At 38.7% G+C, this 22,039-nt stretch overlaps 2 protein-coding genes across 4 annotated transcripts in view; both read left to right on the forward strand.

Moving 5' to 3' along the window:
* The first annotated feature begins 34 nt into the window (after positions 1-34).
* On the forward strand, positions 35-7,452 carry dbf4 (DBF4-CDC7 kinase regulatory subunit). Of its 2 annotated transcripts, none has more exons than XM_026316541.1 (13): positions 35-315; positions 394-523; positions 1,345-1,493; positions 2,153-2,356; positions 2,477-2,527; positions 2,614-2,683; positions 2,805-2,881; positions 2,973-3,018; positions 3,852-3,897; positions 3,988-4,113; positions 4,269-4,383; positions 4,937-5,052; positions 5,226-7,452. In XM_026316541.1, exons 2-13 carry the CDS (start codon positions 442-444, stop codon positions 6,028-6,030), a joined length of 1,887 nt encoding a protein of 628 aa, XP_026172326.1. In that variant the 5' UTR covers positions 35-315; positions 394-441; the 3' UTR covers positions 6,031-7,452. The 2 variants fall into 2 exon arrangements, with proteins under 2 accessions (XP_026172326.1, XP_026172325.1); XM_026316540.1 differs by having other exon boundaries at positions 35-203.
* A 1,201-nt stretch (positions 7,453-8,653) lies between these two features.
* The window catches only part of adam22 (ADAM metallopeptidase domain 22), a 61,775-nt gene continuing 48,389 nt past the window's right edge, over positions 8,654-22,039 (forward strand). For both annotated transcript variants that reach the window (XM_026316966.1, XM_026316967.1), the window contains exons 1-3: positions 8,654-8,931; positions 9,212-9,369; positions 12,698-12,774. In XM_026316966.1, coding sequence (XP_026172751.1) covers positions 8,835-8,931; positions 9,212-9,369; positions 12,698-12,774 — 332 coding nt within the window. In that variant the 5' untranslated portion in view covers positions 8,654-8,834. The remainder of the gene's footprint in view (positions 8,932-9,211; positions 9,370-12,697; positions 12,775-22,039) is intronic.

Below are 22,039 nucleotides of genomic sequence, written 5' to 3' on the forward strand. Positions count from 1 at the left end.
CGTGACCGGAAAGTGTCAAACACGGAAACTCATACTTCCCCCAGTGTTGGATTTAAAGCGGGAAAGAGGTGTTTTTAGATCTAAACAGTTAGAAGTTGTTTCCAAAACATTTGCGAACCGGTTGGCAATGGATACTGATACGTGATAAGAAACATGAGGACAGAGGACTTGGGACATTTAACATCGTTAACTTATGAAATAATGTAAGATAAAGAGATACCGAGCATACGTTGGCGTTAACGTTAAGTCTTTTAAAAGTCTTTTAGCCGAAACGATGAGCACCCCGCGCAGCTAGCATCACATTCTACTAAGTTTGTACGTAAAGTTTGTACTGACTGTTTGTTTTTCTTTCAGTTGTTGCGTTCAGTTAACGCTTTCTTTGTTTACACACAGGAGACATACTAGAACTTCCCAAAGCATGTTGACTGAAGACAGGAGGTCATGAAAAACATCTCTTTGTCATTGAAAGAGAATAAAATGAAGCCAAAACACACCCAGAGACATACGGGATCCAAATGGGAAGGTAAAGTAACTATTAGTGTTGTGTTTTATAACGGTAGTTACATTTCACACGTAGGGTTTAGCTAAGCCACCAAACAGCCGAGGAGCCACATATAACTGTCGTTTTATTTGTGTTATAAATCTGGTCAACACATTCTTTAGAAACGATGCTACTTTTATTGTATGCAAACTTTTTTCACCGAAATACGGTTTTTAATTGAAGTTAAGACAAATCATCTAAATTTTAATTTTAAACCTCAAATCTGCACAATAAAACGCACTCCTACCTAAAGCCATTGTTTCAACAGGAAACAACCACTGAGGAAAAAAAACTCAATACACAACATACAATATCAACAGTACGACATAAAATATTAGGTAGCTAGATTCCCCTTTAACTACATAAGTATAACAATTTAAGTTCCGGGCAAAGTATTAGAAATATCTGGAGGGAGGCCATTTGGGTGATTTGGGATAGACATGGCACATGCACACACAACAGGCAAAAATGAATAGCAGCTTTCACACAGAGGATGAAGAGATTGGAGATGCTAAGACAGGATGAAACAAGTTGCTTAATTTAATAGCAGGTAAATAATCTAATTATTTGATATTGATTAAACTCCTCTTTATACTTTTAAGATGTACCAATTAGAAGTGTATTTGACTTTGACCAGATAAATGACTGATCAACCACTCAGTAAAAATGTATGTATTTGTGTATCATTTGTGCTTAATCATTTGATTGAGCTGTGACTAATCATTCCAACATGTCAGCTGAGATTACCGCAGGACGGGACAATGGCTCACTCTCATCCTGTGACTTTAATTATTGTCATTCAGAAAAAGGCGTCAACACTGGTGACAAGACAGTGCTGCATGTGTCCTCTCCTGCTCTTGTGAAACCTTTTGCTGGGAAGGTGTTTTACTTGGACCTGCCATCAAACAGAACATCAGAGAAACTGGAGAGGGACATCAAAGAACTGGGAGGGGTGAGACAAACACTCATTTGGTTCCCTTTGTCACTGTCAGAAAGCTTAAAACCACATTCACTGTTCAACTTGAAATAACTTAGATTTAATTAATCACAGCACATGATGTAGTTTCTGCTCACAGTATCATCCATCTCTCCTCTGTGGACATCATCAGATTTCTCCTCTGCATCTGATGTAGACAACTTCTTTTGCATAATGCCAGTATATCATCACTAATAGTCATAATTTATCCATTGAACAATTCAGACTCCAGAACTTTAATTAAGTTCTTTCTTAATAATTTTTTAGGATTCCAATATGACATTGGAGCTGCATAGAATATTTGAATTATGGCTAAATTAATGTGCTGTAGATTCTTTATTTTTATTTTCAGCTATTACTTCTTAGCTAGCAGCTCAACTTTGCTTACATGAAATATTCTGAAATTAACAACGTGATGCCAGCTTTTTTTTTTTTTTTTTTTTTTTTAAATATCCGTAACAGTTTTTATACACTCTGCTATGGACACAATTTAAATTCGGTACCCAGTCCTAGGAGACAGACTTGACATATTCTGTATGTTGTAGTTATTACTCTGAGATATTGAAGTGACTGTTCAAATATGGCTAATATCATTCCCTCTAAACATCTTATGTCTTTTCCTATTTTTCATTTAGACTGTTGAGAAGTTCTTCAGTAAGGAAATTAAGTATCTGGTGACCAACAAGAGGGAGGCTAAATATGTGCAGAGCCTCAAGCAGGACTCTCCTGTTCCCAGCCCAGACTCTGGACAGAGTTCACCTCACCCTCGCTCAAACTCACACCAGCCTGGAAGCCATGGGGACAACAACAAAAGCAGGTCTCAGGGACAGACAGACACAGTGAGTTATTTTTCATTGTATCATTAACAACTAGACAGATATGCTTTTAGGTGTATTTCACATCTCACCATTTTTTCTCCTTTATTAGTCTCCATTACATTTTCATTTTCTGTTTTGCAGTTTGTGACAAGTCGAGGGAAGTCTTTGGTGGAGAGAGTGGTCAGAGAGCAGGTTTGTTAAGTCAACACCAATGAGTTTGCTGAGCAAACTTTAACTGCTTTTCTTTTTTGTGCTAACAGTCACTTGTTTGTTTTTAGGAGAGGGTACAAATGAACAAGATTCTGTCAAATGCTCTAGAGTGGGGTGTGAAAATCCTCTACATAGATGGTAAGTTAAATTATTTTTTTCATTGCATTACATTAGACATTATTTGTGTTTTAGCAGTGCATAAAATGGTAGTTAATTTTCCTCTGACCTACAGTACTTTTATTTTTTATGGCATTTGCAGATGTAATAGCATATGTTCAAAAGAAAAAAAAGATTGCCAGGAGCTGGTGTCCTGCTACCACTGCTGTGAAAACAAGTGTAAGTTTACAGGTTTAAAATTCTTATATGCATTATTTGTGACAAGTGAAAAATACTTATGTGATTAACATAGTAATTTTTCTCTTTTTAGGTCAAAGCAGAGCCAGCAGTAAAGCAGGGCTTTCCGAAATGGAAAGGTAAATGTCTTAACAAGGACTAAACAGCTTTTATGAGCTGTTATACAGCACTGAAAGTTTGCATACACTCTCTTTTGATTCAGTAGGGTTGTGTGTCAAAACTTTTGATTGGTATTGTATAGGGCTGGGTGATAGGCCGATTTTATCGATTAACTCGAATGTGTAGTTTACATTGACTTGTTTGAATGAAAATAGGTTTTCTCTTTAACATCCGCCGACGTTGTCCTCTGGCCTCAGCCCCCCACACCTTTGCCATATTAGCGATACACAAACAACATGGCAGTAAGCAGAGAAGAACTTGCTCCCAAGAAAGGCACAGTAATCATCCGTAATTTGTAATTAGTTTGATTTTGCAGAGTCAGGCAGAGAACAAACACCCCGCTGCAAAGTGTGTTTGAAGTCTGTTGCTAGAAAAGGTAGCAGTATGACCAATTTACTGCAGCACCTCAAACAGAGGCATGCGGCCCAGTGGGAAAGATATTGCGCCCTACCATATGAATAAGATCGAGGCAGCACAAGCACAGCTGCTCATTTTTTTCTTGTGAAAAAGAAAATCAGAATCATTTTTCCTTCTTCTTCCCCAAAGGCCCTATCGCCCAGCACTAGTACTGTAGTCATTACCCAGTTAGTCTTTTATTTGTAGCTTGAAATGTTTATTGTTGTAAATACATGCAGAGATTTAAGATGACTATCTAGGCATATCTATCTATCTATCTATCTATCTATCTATCTATCTATCTATCTATCTATCTATCTATCTATCTATCTATCTATCTATCTATCTATCTATCTATCTATCTATATTATTTTTTTATTTTATTTTTTTCTTCCAGTGGGGTGGGTCAGTAAACCTTTTGTCAAGGTTGAGGATTCATGTAGGTAAGGGAACGTCTAGCTCAAAAGTAAAGCTGTCATTAGTTGTCTTTAAGTTGTCTGTGGATTATAAAATGTTTCTATTACCTCTCTCAGACACTACCGTCCAATCTATCTCACTATGCCAAACATGCCAGAGTTCAACCTGAAGAGCATTCCTCCTGGGACTCCTTTCTGTATTGAGGACAAGGATCCTCCTTGGAACAAACTGCGGGGACACAGGTATGTTGCTTCTACATTGCTTTTAGCCAAAACGGTATGTGTACTGTCCAAAAGTCTTAAGTGGTACCTCATGAAGACTGAGTGAAAATTTATTTTAAAAAAAAATAAAATGTTTGGACTTTATTTATTCAACCCATGCACTCTTTGGGTAACAGAGGTGCGAAAGCCGCAGTCAGTGAAGAGAGAATACAAGTTCGAAAGAAGAACAGAGACAAGAAACGAGGTGGCTACTGTGAGTGCTGCATGATCAAATATGAAAACCTGACAATGGTAAGTCAAACTGTAAATACAGTACCATATTTACAACACAGTATTTATGGTTAATGCACATATGGTGTTATGGCATGTGTAACGAAATATTTATCATGTAATTTGCTACTTTATTAATACTTGATTTACTTTTGAAAGACTAGACTGGAAGCCTTTTTATTTAATGCAATTGTAATTTGAATCCAACCCAATTAAAGACATAACAGACAGATGATTGTTTAAATGTATAAGTAGTACATTGGGACAAACGATTAAGAGTTTCAGATTGAAAGCACTACATTTGTCTGTCTGTACCGTTTCCTGACACAACAAGCTATACCTGATGCATGTTAAACTTTAATTATGAAAACGGTGCTCACAGTGAATGTTGCTTATTTAGGATAACTTCAGGGAATTCTCTAAGCTCTTTGTTCATTTTGTGTGGAAGAAGCTTCCACAAGATATTTTTTTGTGTGTGTGCTCAGTTGCTTCAGCAGTAAGGAAATTGTATTCATAGTAACTTTCACTGGGCAGGTGTAATTAGTAGTAATGTAACTGGTTAATTTTTATTCAGCATCTGCAGAGTGAACGTCACATGGCATTCTCCAAGAGTGATGAATATTTGGTAGTGGACAAACTGGTTTCAACCCTGCCCTGTAACTTCATCCAGATCAAAACTGAAGTTAAAAGGTAATTTGGCCCCATTTGTTCAAAGCTTACATTCGCATATCTTGAAAATAAAATATACACATAAAATGTGATCTGTCATTGCTAAATCTTATTGACATCTTTTCTTTCTGTTCCACTACTGTACCCATCTGATTTTTTTTTTTTTTTTTTTTTTTTTCCGGTTTCCATCTTAGACCAAAGTGCAGTGTTTCTTCTGTCCTGGTTGTTCACGGACCATGTGGGAAAACTGAGCTTAAACACAGAGGAGGTCTTGGTACTGCAGAAAGTATTAAACAGGAGCAGCAGTGGACTGTTGATGGGGATGAGGGCTTTTATTCAGGACACATTTTAAAATGCAAAACCATTCCTGGTTCTGCTCCGCTAACTCAGGGAGAGGATGACAAGAGGAACTGTTACATTTACTCAGACACATTCAGGCAAAAATCTCTTGGATGTAAACGGCTGTGCAGACAGAATTCCTTGACTTCTTGCTCTCAAAAAGCTGAGCAGGCTCAAATTCCTCAGCTCAAGACAGAAACAGCACCCTCTATGGGTCCTTCCTCTGTTTCCTCTAATGCTACCATCGACCCACAGGATCAGATATCTCACAAAGATATGGATGGCTCAACCTTACTCTTCCCTAATATAAATGTACAGAATGAAGTTTCCTCAATATGCTTTAATGTTTTGACAAATAAGCAGGTGAGCTCTGATACAAACAAGGGTTCATTACTGCTTGAGACTGTTCAGTATGGAAACGTCTCCTCAGAGAAACATATTGGACATAATCTGTCAGGACAGGAAGAGGGAAGCCTTCCTACACAGAGCTCTCCAGTTCGGAAAATACAAAGAAGAAGGGTTTATAAACGAAGAAGGCGGAAAGTGGACCTTCAACATGTAAAGTCAAATGATGTTCCTGATAACTCCATGCTGAGGCTTTGGCAGCTTTTCCAGTCCAGTGATGACATGGATGTGGAGTTTAATGGATTTGAAGACTAAGAAGGTACAAATGAACTGAAAGAATAAACTGTTTTCCCATATTAGAACCATCCACTTCATGTGTTGTGGACTGTAAGCCAGCAAATGCTTCTTTTCTTCAGAAATTACATTTAATTAACTGGAACAATCTGTGCTGGTTTATTTGGTTCAGGGATGAAGAATGCATAAAATTTCCCCCTATATCTGATGAAAGGCAGCTGCTGATGTGCTGTAACATTTTGTTTACAGCATAGTACAATAAAAAACTTAAGATGCAAAATTTCACATCACTAATTCTTTACAACCATAAATTTCTGACCCACCTCTTGTACAAAATTGTGCTGCATAATGTTGACTATATACATTTGGCAGTTCGGGATTTAATTCTGTGCACATAACTTTTAAAAAGAACTTTAATGAAAATAAATATATGCAGAACTATATTACCATCATAAGAATAATTTCTTAAATATACAAAATCCAGTGACATCCTGATACTGACTTTAAAACCTTTTTGTTCAGTACACAGTACAGTGAGGCTGAAAACTGGTTCTAAAATGTTTCCTGTTTATGTCAATCATCTAGATAATTTAGGGAAATTATTTTTTTTTTTTTAATTGGAGTCTACTTGGTAAGGAAAAAATAGGATATCCTAATATTATGTGCATTCTTTAGGCTGAAATATTAACCATGTTGGTCTGTTTCCTTACCTTTTGAAATTGTTCCATAACATAATGTTAGTTCTTCAATCCCAGCTTCAAAACTTCAACACAGTAATTGATATGTATTAATTTAGCATGGAGAGAATTTTTGAGCCATCCTTAACTGGAACAAAACGCCACCTCGTGCTGAAGAAAACATTCTACACTTGAAGGTACCATCTCAAAGTGATGAAAAGAGTTTATTTAAGCTTGAGAAGTCATTTCTGTTGAGCTTAGGCCTGAATCTAGGAAATATTTGTGTGAAGTACTTTTACTGCATGCAGCCTTTTCACTTAGTACTGAATGTAAATGTATAAGTATGTCAGTAAAGACAGACAACTTGAATCTTCCCCACAATGGGAACTGATTGTTGTGTAAAATATGTATATACTGTGTATATATATATATATATGTATTTTGATGTAAATGACCTGGTACTAGACATTATATGTGACTTTTTGCAATTCTTAAAAAGTGCACTTTTCATGGCCTGCCTCCATCTGCTCTTTGTGCTGCATTAGCTTCAGGTTCAGCTTCTCCCTTTTCCCTGCATTTAGTGCTCTTGTTTGCTCTCAAAATGATGCACTGGATCAAATGGAAGTCTATGCTGCTGACATTAAGAGGAAAAAAAAAAAACAGGGAACAAGCACAGTGGTTCGCCAATAAAAAAGGCAAAGACGACACATTGTGCAGATTATAACCTTTTACCAAAGCGGACAAACAGTACCTATCTCAATGTAAACCTGCCATGCCTTTAACTAAACATGAACACATCTTTTTTTTTTTTGTTTTTGTCTGCAGATTTGAAATTAAAACTTTACAGAGGTAAAATGAATGCCCACTTTAAACACTATGTAAGAATGCTTAAAAAATAAAACCCTTTTCACAGACAATCATTCACTATCTAATGTACATATCCAAGAACAAATTTAGAGTCTCTGATCCTTACATACCTTTTAAGCTGATGAGGGGAAACAATTGTGCCAAAAAAAAAGAAAAAATCCATGCACACAAAATCCTTCTATGTAGAGGCCCCAGCATTGTGGGAAAGCTTATTGACCCTGTCTCAAAAATGTCCACAGCCTTTCTTAATGCATTAATTGCATTAATTAACACATGCATTAATTTGTGATTCTCTGTTAAAGTTACATTAAAAAATAGGTTTGAGCAATTTGGAAAATTGACTCTCCCTAAGCTGTAGGATGGCTTAAAAAGACAAACATAAACATTAAACTGCTCTAAAATCTTCAGGCAATGGTGCTGAACTCTTGCCCCAGAGCCACATCAGCTTCTTGAGAAAATTAAGGCAGGGAAAAAAAGCACTCATCCTGGGCACACCATGTTAAGCATGTGGGGTGTACCTTCATAAACACTGATATTAAAGTCCCACACGTTTTGGCTGATGCTGCCCTGTGTCAACAAGACTGAAAGCATATGAAAATGGTGATAAGCATCTTACCCAAATGTTTATATCACTATTTTCTAAACATGCTCCAGTTGTTGTGGAGAACGGTTAAATTATACGAGTATGATTTTAGGTTATTTTTTAATTTTATTCTAACAAATCCAGAGAAGCAATACTGCCAAAAACAATTGCAATAGTGACCGTAGCATCTCGTTTTTCCCTTTGTTTTTCGGTTTTGGAGTCTTGGCAGGTGTCGTGAATCATTATGTGAATAACAGAACTGGACAGGAATGGCACTCCTGCAGTAAGTTTACGTGGAGGAGGCGAAGCTTGATATCATCACAGCCATGCCATTCGGCGGAAGGCCGGGCCCGCTGCTTTTCTCCATCCTGTCTCTGCTCATATTTATGCATTAGGCGTTTCTGCAGTGAGCCGCTTGATATTGATGTGTTTTAAGGAGGTGTCCCCAGTCATCTCCTCCCCTCCATCCCTCTCTCTCCTTCCTGTCTTCTCTGTGCTGCTGATCCGCGGGATCTCGGTGCGCTCAGACGCGCTCGGTGCTCAGATTTGTAAGGACCCCGATGGCCCCCCACCAGAGGGACTGCGCTAACCAGACGACCAGCCCCGGTATCAAGCTCCCCTAGCGAAGGCAGGACTCTGTAAGCCTGCTCTTGGAATACCGCATTGTTTTATAATTTCCAGCCAGAGAGAGAAAGGTGATGATGCTCATGATGCGCCCGCGATGGTGGATTTCCCTTTTGTGCGTCTGTGGTTTGTTTCACGTCGGTCACCAGAGCACCCCTGATGCCCGAAATGGTAACTGATGCTATTTTGAATGTTACATTAATTATTATCGCCCAAACAAAGCATTTGATCATCATTAATAAGCCGGTGTTTATTTTTTTTTGATAATGGCTTCGGCTACTTACTGAGCTACATCTAAAATATGCATATAGCCTTTAACTGTTTCATATTATCAAAGGAAAGGACCAGTCGACGTTTCAGATTGCTGTCTTTGTAATAGATCTGGTTATCCATCACTACTGATTTCCCCACAGAGAGATAGGCGGTAATCGGTGTTTTCTTCTCTGTGCAGGAGACGCCTTGATGAGCTCGAAGGCTCTTCGTGATACAGGCAGGTTTGTCGGGAAGGAGGACACGGTGCCTCTCCGCCTGCTCTACAGCAGGCACAACAGCCAGATCACACAGGATGAGCTCAGCACCAGGGTTAAAGCCAGCTCCGGCTCCACGCAGGTACACAGTGTTGTTGAATAGGGAGGGGAGTGTCCACATAGAGGCTGTGTGTGCATGTCTTGTGTTATGCATTGATCCATCTCCTCTTTTGACCCTCTTCTCAGAGGGGAAATTAATATTTAGGTAAAAAGCTTTAAACGTTTGGGAAGGAACAGGCTGCACTAATTAGAGTGTCTGCAGGTGCTATATGGGTCATCTCTGCTCTCATAAGCAAAAAGCAGACCACTCTAAATAGACATTGATTTAATATATTCAGATCCGTAATAGGACCCTATTTTACTACCCCTAATGTGATGAAAACTTGCATTTGGTCTGTCCCCCTGGGTTCCTTTCCCAGTAGCTGTCCCACCTACCAGCTCATACCCCCTTGAGTGGCGTTTTCATTTATGAATGAATGTGACCAGAGGCTAGTTGTTAGAGCTCATGCTTAATTTGAGGTGCCAGTATAATCAACAAATCTTACCTTGTCACAAAAATATTTCTACCTGCATATATGTTTGCTGACAGTTACTAATTGTTGTAAAGAAATGCTGAAGATAAACTAAATGTTTTAAGGTGATTTAAGAACAGTGGTGTTATATAGGCTGTTCAATAGAGGGCACTGAGAAGTTAATGTCTTTCAGTTAGGCACTGGTGTACATGGTCACAATGATTTTATACCCAATTTTAAGGGATTTTTATCAAAAATGTATTTTTCTAATGACAAAAACTTTCACAACATCTCATTTATTTTACCTCTCAAATATCAATATCAGGTTAGCACTCAAAAATCCATTATCCTTTGGGCCCTTTTAGCTGAATATTTTAATATTTCTTGCAACAATCTGCAGCAATTGTATTCTGATGTAGGACTGATCCCCTCAGTATTTAATGAATTTTAGAAAGGAAATTAATGTATGCATACGTTTGTAGTTACATAAACATTTTTTTTAATATAGCCTGTGTTCGACATCAGTGCCCTAATGTGCACGTAAACACTGGCAGTCTAGTAGGCAAAGTAGCCTGTACATGGGTTAAACTTTTTGTAGCATGTTTGGTAATAACTTCCCACAGATCAATCACATAACAAAAATCAGCAGAAAAACTGCTGATAGTTATCTGTAATCCATGAACACAACAGTGCTGTTTTGGTAGGAAAGCCTACCAGAGCCATTTGGCCTTGTCTGTGACGATACAGTGCGGTAATAATCATAATCACTGTAACTGTGTTCACTAATTCAGTTCAGTGAAACACGTCGGCTGGATTAATTTCAAGGGATGAGTCACTTAGCATTGTGCATACCTGTCATGCATTTTTAGTGTGGCTTAGGCTTGTGTAGGCTAGCCTATTCAGGGCCCTGCGAGTGGAGAGGGCTACAGATGGTAGCAGGCAGGGAGGTGTTAACCCTTTGTCTTTCTCACACCTCAGACAGAGCTACAGCCCAATGGGTAAACAAGCTAACAGAAACCATCTGCCATCAGATATGAATTTAATATTTTCCTTCTGAAACTGATACTAACCTCATTGCAGGTTTGTCATCACATAACACAGGCATTTTGTGGACTGGATTTTAAAGCCACGAGGCTGATTTCTGCAGAGCAAGTGAAAACTTTTACTTTCTACAAAGATTTCCTCCACCCATGTCATATCATGCCTACACTTAGATTTTTCAGGAATTTCCTTCTCAAATACATATATACTTTCTCAACATATCACCTAGAAAAGCATTTATTTTACTCTAAAATAACTCAATATCAGGCAGCAATAGTCTCACAGTTAAATAAAGCTATGAAATATACATTGTGGGGAATAGATCTAAGGGAGGAGGGAGAGGAGATGGGTGATGGTATCTTTGATGTGATTTTAGTTCTGTGTTTCCTATTCTCCAGAGAGTTATCTTATGATGCCACTTGTACAAAGTTTGATCAGTTATTGGCTGTTTTTAGATCAACAGCCTAAAAACGAATCTATCAGATAGCTCTGAAAATGTGTGACACACATGATGATATTTATAGAGTTCTGTTGCATCGCCTATTTTCAGTCTCAGATACAAACACCACTGAATGAGCAGTGGGGAGTTCAGCAAAGTACTCCTGTTGTTTTGGTGGAAAAACAAAAGCCGGGAATCAGTCTTATTATGTATGTGTTGGTTTGTATGATTACTTGTTTGCCTCTCTGTCTGTGTATTTTCAGTGATACCACTTACAGTCATACTTCTATAGTCATGAGTGGAAAAGCAGGCCAGTTAATAACTCAGAAATGAATGAAAGAAGAGTTTGTGGTGATCTTTGAATATTGGTCCATTTCAGTTAAGCTAGAATCTGCTTCCATTAAACAATATTACTGGTACCTCTTCCCATTATGGGTCTAATCTACCAGATTAGATTACATCTGAAGCATGCCATGGAAGGGGATTGCCCTTTGTACATGCTCACGCAAACACACACACCCTCTCATCCGCTCATATATGCATTGACCACACACAGACAAATTCCTACAAACAATAGAGTGTATGGTCATTGGGGACCTCATGGGCTAAGGTCATCCTTGGGTGACCACAGGGGCACCTGCTCAAATCGAAACAAAGAACCACACACACTCCACCCCTTGTTGTCATGCAGTGTCTGGTCAGTAATGAAGGTAGCCTGTAGGCTCAGCCTGGGGGAGGGTGAGTTGTGTTTTACCTCGAATCTGGGACTCCCCTGCACAGGAATGATTGTGGGGAATCCTCATTGACCCAAGGGTGTGTAATGAAGTCTGTGCCATATGTGTCCAGCACTGGGATTGAATTAGACCTTTCACCTACCAAATCAATCACACACAATATATGCTTTCAGGGAAGAAAATGCGCACATTTCTGTTTGTGTGCATGTGTGTATTTACTGCTAGACAAAAATATGGAAACTCAGTATTTATTCATTCAATATGGATTTTCAGTGAATATGAAACTGTTTCACTTTTACAAAACCAGGCTAGTAAACACAGAAATAAATTGTTAAGGTCAAATTTCTTAGTTACTGCACATTTTACTTGAAAACAGTTGTGTATTAGCTTACCCACAAGGATGTTTACTGAAGTGTGTGTCAGTGGGTGGCAATGAACAGTTTATTTTCTGATTTGCATCTCAAGTGTTGTGGTCCTACACTTTGCTCAAATTCTTACGAGGTAGACAGGCCTTGATGGCTTGATGGTGATTGGTGCTGAAAAAGACAATGCAGCTATCCATCAATGTGGAAAACAATTGATCCTTTCATATGATAGTGATTTTAAACCATGAATATGATACTGATAATACTGCCTTTATTATATGTATATAATGTGTCTTTTCTTCTTTCTTTCTTTTTCTAGTTGAACCATGTTGCCCAAGCAAGCTTTCAAGTTGATGCTTTTGGTTGGAAATTCATCTTGGATGTGGAACTGAATCAGTGAGTATGACATTATTAGATCTGTCTGATTATCAAACTGTCTGTCTGGCTAGCTGTCTGTCTGTGTCTCTGGTGTGCTGGCTATCTGGCTGTTAGGCTTGCTAGCTACTGTATTTATATATCGTTCTGCAAGTCTATGCCTTAATTGCAGTTGCCTTAGTGGAATTTGTCTCTTGCTTATTAACCTTTTTTGTTTTGCTCTGACTGAGCTGACAGCCATCTTACCATTTGTGTGAATGCAGCTGGCTTAATTTTTCCCCTACATCTTCACTAAATTACTTTAATATTCATTTGTTTGTTGAAATGATCTCATCAGGAGTTTTTTGTCATATTCTTGTGCCCAAACAGCACATTATAATAGGAAATTACATTATGTACCTGTTCGTTATTAATCTCTAAGCACATGTTGTGTCTTTTTGACAGATCATATTCCGATCATGTTTTATTACCTTTTTTTGTAATGTGCTATAGGTTATAAATAACATCTAGGGTTGATGCATGCTGAAGTGTGCCATTGTATGCACAGATGTCCTGCAGATGTCCGGTATCTATGTGTACGTGTGTGTGTGTTTGTAGCAGGTCAGTTATTTTTTGTATGTGATTTAGATGTTCCATTATAATAGGAAGTGATTTACAGTAAAGGCTGAAGCACTGCCCTGTCAGACTCTGATATTGATCACAGCAGTGCTGATGGAAAGTGAGCAACTCTCTCTCCTAATTTTCTCTCCCTGATACTCTCGCTCTCTCTCTCTACCATATACATGTTTTTGGAATATTCCTGAGTGTTTCCTTGATTTCCAGTTTTATTTCTGTTAACTTTATCACTTTATCAAATAAGTTTGTTTTGCTCAACAAAAAACAAAAACAGAATTCCTGTAAACTTGATACACACACACACACACACACACACACAATGATGCTGCCTGTTCATCTCAGAGGAAGTCAGTCCCCTACTGAGTGAAACATTACAGCACAGGAATTCCCAGGTTTAGAGGGTATTTGTCTGTAAAGCCTGCAGCTCAGTACCTGACACATCGGCCAGTCACTGATGTAAATGTGTCATCTGCGCATAGACAAATGGACACACACACACTCATGCACAAGCTGTCACACATGCACATACATTTTTATCAAGCCTTGGTTTGATGCAGAGTCATTATTCATCAGTGTGACATAGTGTGTTGACAGCTCAACTGGCTATGGTGGAGAAAGGCCATCAGAATATGAGAAGAAAGGAAACAACAATGTGAAATCTTGTTTTCAGCTTACCACAGGGTGAACTGGCCTCCAACCAGACAGCTCTGGGCAGCAGTTTGACATGTGTGGCTCTGAATAAGAATGAGAGATGGAGATCAGCGCAGTACAGGACTTTTTTTTTTCATGTACTATTTGTAAGGCTGGAACATCAGTTATTGGTCAACCAATCCAGAAAACAATAATCTGCAACTATTTTGTAGTTGTACAGCTTTTCAGTTGTGAGAATTTGCTGCTTTTTGTTGTTTTTTATTGTTTTATAATAAACTAAATATTTTTAGGTTTTAGACAGTTTGTCAGAGTAAATAAACAATTTGATGTCATTGTTTGAGGAAATTGATTGACATTTTAAATATTTTATATCTCTGTAACTGTTAATAGAAAATTAATGTTTTGGGCCAGCTTGTCAAATGTGAGAATTTGCTTCTTGAATCATTTTCATTATCATTATAAATGAAATATGTCCAAGTTTTAGATTGTTGGTTTAGACCTGACATGACTTTGGCTAGCTTTGCTAAGAACACTATATCTTTATATGTTTATTTATGTTTATATGTTTATTAGTGGTGTTTAAGTTTAAGTTAAGGATATATATAATTTGTGACTATGCATGTGACAATTATTCAAACATCTATACACCAGATTTCTCCTCCTGTTGCTACCCTGTGTCCTCATGACAGTCCTCCACCACCTCCTCTGAGAACCGATCCCCCGTTTGATAGCCTCTCTGATTATGTTTACAGATAGCTTTCATACCAGACAAAATAAACTCAGTTGATGTGTGTGGGTGCAGGAGTGGGAAGTCTTTTAGTTGAATGGGCCAGTGCTGTTTTTGGCTCCCAGTAACAAAACCTAGTTGTCTCATTTGAATCAAGGAGTGACTCTATCTGTGAAGTTTTGTCTGTATAATTGTTGCCATGAGCAAACAAGAAAGGTGTTTTTTTTCTTTTCTCAATTTTAGTCGTCAGCCGTGTCTCTAGTGCTACAGTATGTATAATCATCATTATCATCTTTCAGCAGCCTTTCATAATCTTTGCTTCGAGTTAATGTTTGACCACAGACTGCGTAATAGGAGTGTAGGCGTTTTGTTATGTAGTCATATGTCTTGTGAATTCAGTCCACATATGTTTTTTAGAGATGTTTGTCACATGTAAATTTCTAGACTAATCTTCTCCCTTTCAATTGTGAAAACTGTTTTTATACCCTCTGTTTTTGTCTTCTTCTTACTCTAGCTGCAATTTACCATTCATAGAACTGCAAGTGAGCTGAAAACATGCTCAGGGTTGGGGGTTGACTTTTTAATCAATCTCATTCTCAACCCCAACACAAACACATGCATATCTACACTTCTCCACCACTGATTTCCTCCTCCTTCCACACCCACTTTCCATTCAGCCCTGCATTTACTACCCCTTTCCCCTCCCCTCCCACCTGCTCTTACTGAATAATAGATAAGATTAAAGGGGAGTGTTACAGTTTCTGTGCCTTGTCTATTGTGCTGTGAAGGGGAGATATTTAGCCAGTGCACAGTGTTACTGCTTTTCTACAAAGGTGAACTTAGGCACGCATGTAAATAAAAAAAGTTGTGATTGGATTAGTGTGATTAGATAAGTGTATTGTTTGCTCAAGTGTATTGTTTGCTACAGCAGGAGTAGTCAAACCACACACGTGAAGGATGGGATAATCAAAATAACTATACAAATGTTTTCTTTGAACTGATATAGTAAAAATGTTAACATTGGTTTGAGATGAACTATCATTTGGTGCATTTATCTGCAGATTGACGGACCAAATTTCTGGCTTTTTACAAGCAAAAATGCTAAAATGTGGCTAATTGCTAATCTTCAGTTTAGCCAACAGAATTTTGCAAAAATAACTAACATAATCTGATCATATCATGACAATGTAATTTCACTGAAAATTAATTCACATGAATAATTGCCAAGCATGATCCCAGTGTGCTATTGAAACACAACACTGACCATTTTTACTCTATGTTCATCATATTGTAAGCACATTCACTAGAAAAGATATTATTCTACCACTTTTATTCAAAATGTATTATCAACAAATCTTTTAGTTGCTAATGACAAATGATAACCTGCCATAGGTAAGTGGCCTGGCTAGGATAGTGGTTCAGAGCCTGTGAGAAAAATAATGAGATAGCAGAGTAGACCTGTTTGTGTGATTTTTGTATTCTTGCAGTATGTAGGTTATATATGTATGACAATGTGTGAGTGTGGACAGAGAAGAACAGGTGGGCAGTCCATTTGGGTCGAGAGAGTTTCATAACCTCTCCAGTATTATGAAATAATCCACTGCAGCACCAAAGGGATTCTCCCTCTTCTCATGTTGACAATGATGTTGTATTAATATTTCTGCTACTGTGTCATGTCAGCTTTCTAGGCATGCATGGGTCAATTAAGGCAAAAGCTTAATGCTTTATTCATCTTTTTGAAAGTAGGGTGTGTGTGCACTCATAATGAGGGAGGGCATTGGAGGCAATAGAGCACTGATAACACCATGGGAACCCTTCAGAGGCATGTTTTAGGAAAAAAGCTTATGAAACATCCCATGGTTCAGAGGTTTGATTAATATGTTCATGCGTTGTGCATCTCTACATGGGGAGGAATATGTGCATTTGGCAGGGGTCGAAATGATGCTGCTGCTTTGTCTTCATGTGTTGTCTTGTTGGGCCCCAGGTGCAGAAGAGGGAAGTAAACTATTGTCTTAATTAGAAATAACAAGGATGGATTGAAAGAAATGAGGCTCAGGTGGTAAAGAGGCGGATCAATAATTAAGACGAAGGAGATTAAGAGAACAGAGTATTAGGTAAGTTAAAGTTAGTTTTTTGTATCTTCATTTGCAGCACACAAAGCAGCTGCCTTGATAACTTTAGATGCATCCTCATTGTGACTTCATGATTTTGTCTGACTTTGTGACATGTAAGCTCTAAAATATGTGCGTCATGCTGCCTTGGACAGTTGTATGTGTTGGTTTTAGTGGTGTGCTTTGCTGTGCCATACACCTGATTGCATGCTTGTACTTATGAACATGACACTCACCAGGCCTTTACAGCCTTACATCAACACCTGTGTCTAATTTAACTACATGTCCTGTTTCCAAAGTAATTTATCACCTACCCTCTCATTCCCTACATTATGACATTGCTATAACCTAACTCCACGCTTCTCCTTTTCCACCAGCATCTCCATTCCTCCTCCTCTGTTCCCAGGTCTGTAATTTATTACAGAGAGGCGTGATCTGATTTACTGCAGACTTAATGACACAAACAGAGCTGTGTGTGTGTGGGTGGGTTAGAAAGAAATAGTTAAGGATGAAGAGAAAGAAGAGGACAGAGGGAGAGATGTGAATGTCCTTCATGCACCCTTGAGTTTTGGTGGGTGAGTTGAGTAGGTGCAGGAGATATAGAGATATGTGTGTGTGTGTATATACTTGCTCGGGGGAGGTAGATACTTGAAAGGAGTACCCTAAAAAGAAAGCAGTCCCTGAATCTCCTCTCCATCCCCATTTCCTACCTTCTTCTTCTTCCTCTCTTGCCCCAGGCAGGGCTTCTCTCACCCTGTTCTTTGTGTTGTCTGATCACTTGATCATAGCATTAGCTCTCACATTTGGAATTATGTATGTTTGTGATTTGTCGGGCAATGCAGTTGCACAAACAATATATTGTTGATGATGATGGATATGTGGACCTGCATCACAGCCAGGAATCTGTATACACAGTACAGTATGAACTGGCTTACAATATACAATAAGCCACTGAGTGTTTAGTAGAGTTTGTGGTAAAATGGTCAAAGTTTTTCAGAGACAATTTTGTAAGAAAACATCCCGTCATGGCCCATTCCCTGGCAACTTTGGGGTTTTTCGTTTTGAATGAGTAGCAACTAGTTGCCCCCAGTCCTACCAGCCTGTATACCACAGACTGCTGCTATCCAACACCTACATGGTATAATCTCATCATACAGCTAAGCTTGGTATGATGTAAAGTAACAGCAAGTTTTAACTTGCTGTTACTTTGCTGTTAATTTAAACATGACTTGTCTGTGATGTTTCACACTGTGGTTTCTGTGGTTGACACTGTCAAAGTTAAAAAAAAAGTCTACAGTCATGCTAGTGGCTTTGTGAGTAGTGGCTTAGTACTATACAGTACTAAATGCTGAAAGATTCAAAAAGAAAAAAATTTATTTTGAAGGAGTTGGTTTGACTTTGTATTTGTAGGACATTACTGGCTGTTCCCTTATTTACTAATTCACTTATAATCATTGTTTTGGTTTCTGCAATTTCCTCATAAGTGCCTCCCCCTGCCTATGTCCCTCACCACTTTGTTCCCCCTTTCTCTGTCGAGTCGTCTCACTCAATATCGAGGATTAGTGGAGACAAAGAGAGATCTAGGAGCCATCGCTCTCCGAAGACAGGGACAGGAGGAAGACTGTTATTCTCTCAGCAGGAAAATATACTAATGCCTCTCTAAAGACTATTGTCTCTCATAGATTACTCCTTTTCCTCAGTCATGCTGAATAAAAATCAATCAATGAAAATCATGGTTGACTTTCACAAAGCATTTAACAAAATTTACCATCACACATAACCTGATGGAGTCAGTGGGTAGATGGAGAGCAAAATTACCAAAGACACTGACATTAAGAATGCATGTAAAGATATCAAATAGCCCATATGTTCTCCTTAGTACACATATAACATCTTCAGCAACTGTATAATTCACCAGTCAGCTTTGTTCAGCCTGTATGTTGCATGCTGTAGACCCAACTGCACAATGAACCCAAGACTACAGGAATATGAGATTTGTTTTCTTCTTCTGTTAGCATCAATATTTCTTGTTTTTCAACATCAATTTCTCCTCTGCAAGAGGATCCGCGCCCCCATTGAACATACTGGTGGAACTGCATGTCCGATATGTGATTGGAGAGTGAATGAATTATAGCCTGGAGACCTTTAATGAGGCCTCAGTGGGAGGATTAGGCTAGAGAAAGGGGGTGGTGGGCAGGTGAGAGTACCTCTTGGTTTCTCACTCTTTTCTCTTTGCATTTTCTTTCTCTTTTCCACCTTTCCATCCTGCTGCATCCTCCTCCTGCTTTTTGTAGCGTACTTATCCTTTCTCCCCTTTGTGGCGGGGCCTCTCTCAGAGCTCCCCCCTCCTCCTCATTATGGACGCCTGACACACCACACATGTTCAGTCCTTTGTGTGGTGGTGCCCTTTTATTACCGGGTTACAAGGCAAATTTTAATATGGAGCATAAGTCCATTTGATGACTGCAATGTCTTTGTGCAGATGTGAGATGGATACATCTGATTAATTTTGAAAGTATTTCAATTTTTGTGTGTTTTGGTTTGAGTGAAAAAGAGTGATCTTTGAAAACACTGCGTGAAAGAAATGAAAAGCTTGCTACCACAACATTTGTGTAAATCCATTCGCACACACACACACACACACGCACACACACACACACACACACACACACACACACACACATACACGTAAACACTAGTCCTGCCAATCTGTTCTGTTTGTGCTTTTTTTCATCCTGGTGCCACAGTGGTGCTTGGTGACACTGATCGTGAGAGGAATTTTAGACCACACAGAAACTTTAGTTTATGTGTGTTTGTGTGTATGTGTGCATGATTCACCTTAGGAGATCGCACTGGGTTTCCACAGTAGACATTTCTTTGCCCAGAGCAACTCACAACAGGAAGGATGAAGTTTGATGTGGGTGACAACCAGATGGATCTATATCATTGCTACTTTTCAGTGTGTGCGTGTGGGTTGGCTGATGTTAAAGTCAGTTAAAGTGTAGAGAAAGTGAGTGAAGGATGTGATTACTATGTAAATGGGTGTTCTAGGTTGCCTATGAAATGTTGGAGTCTAAAAGTGGAGTCTGTGGATGCACATATGAAATTTTCTCCAGGACTGATTTACAGCAGGACGCCAGCTCTCAAACAGATGTTGTCATGGTGATGAGGGGAAAAAAAGCTATTTTTCATTTCAGTGGACTATAATCAGACTATTTAAGAAAGCGGAAAAGTGAGCAAATGAATGAACAGATATTGAATGAGACAAAATGAGCAAAAGACAATGGTGCTGTTTTTTTTCAGCCACACATTTGGCCTGCACAGATACCTTGAGGTGTCACATGCCACAGAAGTGTAAAGTTTTAATTGTTGGGATGATGAGGTAATTTACTACTTTTTAGGACCATAATCACCTCTATTTCTGTTCCTTTATCTTTCTTCTTGTTAATAATGTTCTCGGCTTCATTTTACAAACCGGCACCTCGGATTATCATTTATGGTGTAAGTTTGCAGTGTTTGCGTCCACAGAAAAATAGATCAGGGAATGTGAGTGTATTTCTGACATTTTGTCTGTGTGGGGGCAATTACAATATGCTTGGTGAGGAGATCTCTACATTTGTACTAGGGCAGTGTGGGGGTTGGAGCTAAGGCTGAGTTTGCGTCTTTGTCTGTCAAATTAATTATTTAAATCCCGTAAAAATTAAAGCTGAAATCTGTTATCAGTATCATCCATTAGAGGACTGTGTGTCTTCCTTGCTGCCTCAGTATGCTTTTCGCTTGCTTTCCCCGTATGGGCTCAGCATGGGGCCAGATAAAAAGCACAAGCATTGAATCTTAAACAGACATCACAGCATAACAAAGGCTAACAGTGTGTCCCTGCATCAGGGGCACACTGAATACTCTGAACATCTTCATCATGAAAGTATATGAATATTCTGGCAGTGGTTGTTTTTGATGCAAAATGTACACGCGTCTCCAGAGTTGTGTTTAATTTGCACTGTGTTGTTGCAAGTGTGAGGTGATGTGTGATCTGAGGTTGGAGGGTGCGAAGTGTCTCAAATGTAGATCTCATAGGTGTTTTTTGGGGGGGAGGGGTTCATGGCAGTGCATGATGGAATATATATCTGGCCAGTCCCTGAGCTCTGCTCTTCTCCCTCACTTTAGCTTTCACTGACATTTTCCCTTCTTCTGTCTCATTATTCCTCCCTTGACAGCCATTCTCTCCCTCTTTCCATTTTATCTCCCTCGCCCTCCTCTTTCTCTGCATGTTTTTTTTTATTGCAAGAGCAAACTGCCCATTAGTCATCTTAGAAAGCAGCCTCTTTCCCCATATGTGTGCATGCTGATGTCAGAGGTTTCATTTGAATAATATTGACATGAAACTGATGGTGTGGTGATGAAGGAGGAGAGGTAGGACCCAAGTGCAGGACACGAACAAGTTTTCCCTGGATTGTCCAGGGCTCAGGTACAAAAACACAAATTATATCCGCCACTTGGCGGACAGGCAGGCAGACAAAACGCCAGTTGGCGTCACAGACACAAAACAGAAAAACTCCACACTACTGGAAACAATACTGTGCAAGCACATGTACACCGTGCAATGCTCCGACAGAGAACAAAGGAAACACAGGAGGTACATATAGACAAAACCAAGACTAATTAACACAGGTGAAAACTGCTCAAACCTAATGAACATAAAGTTACCTAGGAACAACACAGGAGAAACAGGAAACCTACGAAAATAAAAGTCCAAAACTGCTACTCAAACTTAACTTCATGACAAAAATATGGTGTATCATTGTTGGAAAACTTACTTTCTTACTTTAAGAAAGAAAATTATATTTGAAAATAAAGATCAGTCCGTCTTTGAAAGCAGAATTATTTTTTGCCATCTGTCTAATTATGACTACAGTATGTGATTTTTCTGTGCCTTCAATTTTGCTGTCATCACTTTTGTCAATAGCTTTTCTGTTTTTGAAATGGTGGATATAGAAATACACCACACAATATACCACAACATCCTTGAAACAGTATCAAGAGAATTTTACCTGTAATAAGTAGACAAACATAAAACAAACACTTAAATCAATGGTTCAGCATTTTTGGAAATACCCTTATTCCCTTTCTTCTCATCTAATCCTTTCAGAGTTAGATGATTGATGCCACTCATGTCTGTACAGTA

Source organism: Mastacembelus armatus, chromosome 16 (assembly GCF_900324485.2).
Source record: "Mastacembelus armatus chromosome 16, fMasArm1.2, whole genome shotgun sequence".
Taxonomy (NCBI): Eukaryota; Metazoa; Chordata; class Actinopteri; order Synbranchiformes; family Mastacembelidae; genus Mastacembelus; species Mastacembelus armatus.

Coding starts and splice junctions, on each gene's coding strand:
- dbf4 (XM_026316541.1), top strand. CDS start 442: ATGAAAAACATCTCTTTGTCATTGAAAGAGAATAAAATGAAGCCAAAA. Junction 524..1,344: donor TACGGGATCCAAATGGGAAG/GTAAAGTAACTA, acceptor ATTGTCATTCAG/AAAAAGGCGTCAACACTGGT. Junction 5,053..5,225: donor ATCAAAACTGAAGTTAAAAG/GTAATTTGGCCC, acceptor TTTCCATCTTAG/ACCAAAGTGCAGTGTTTCTT.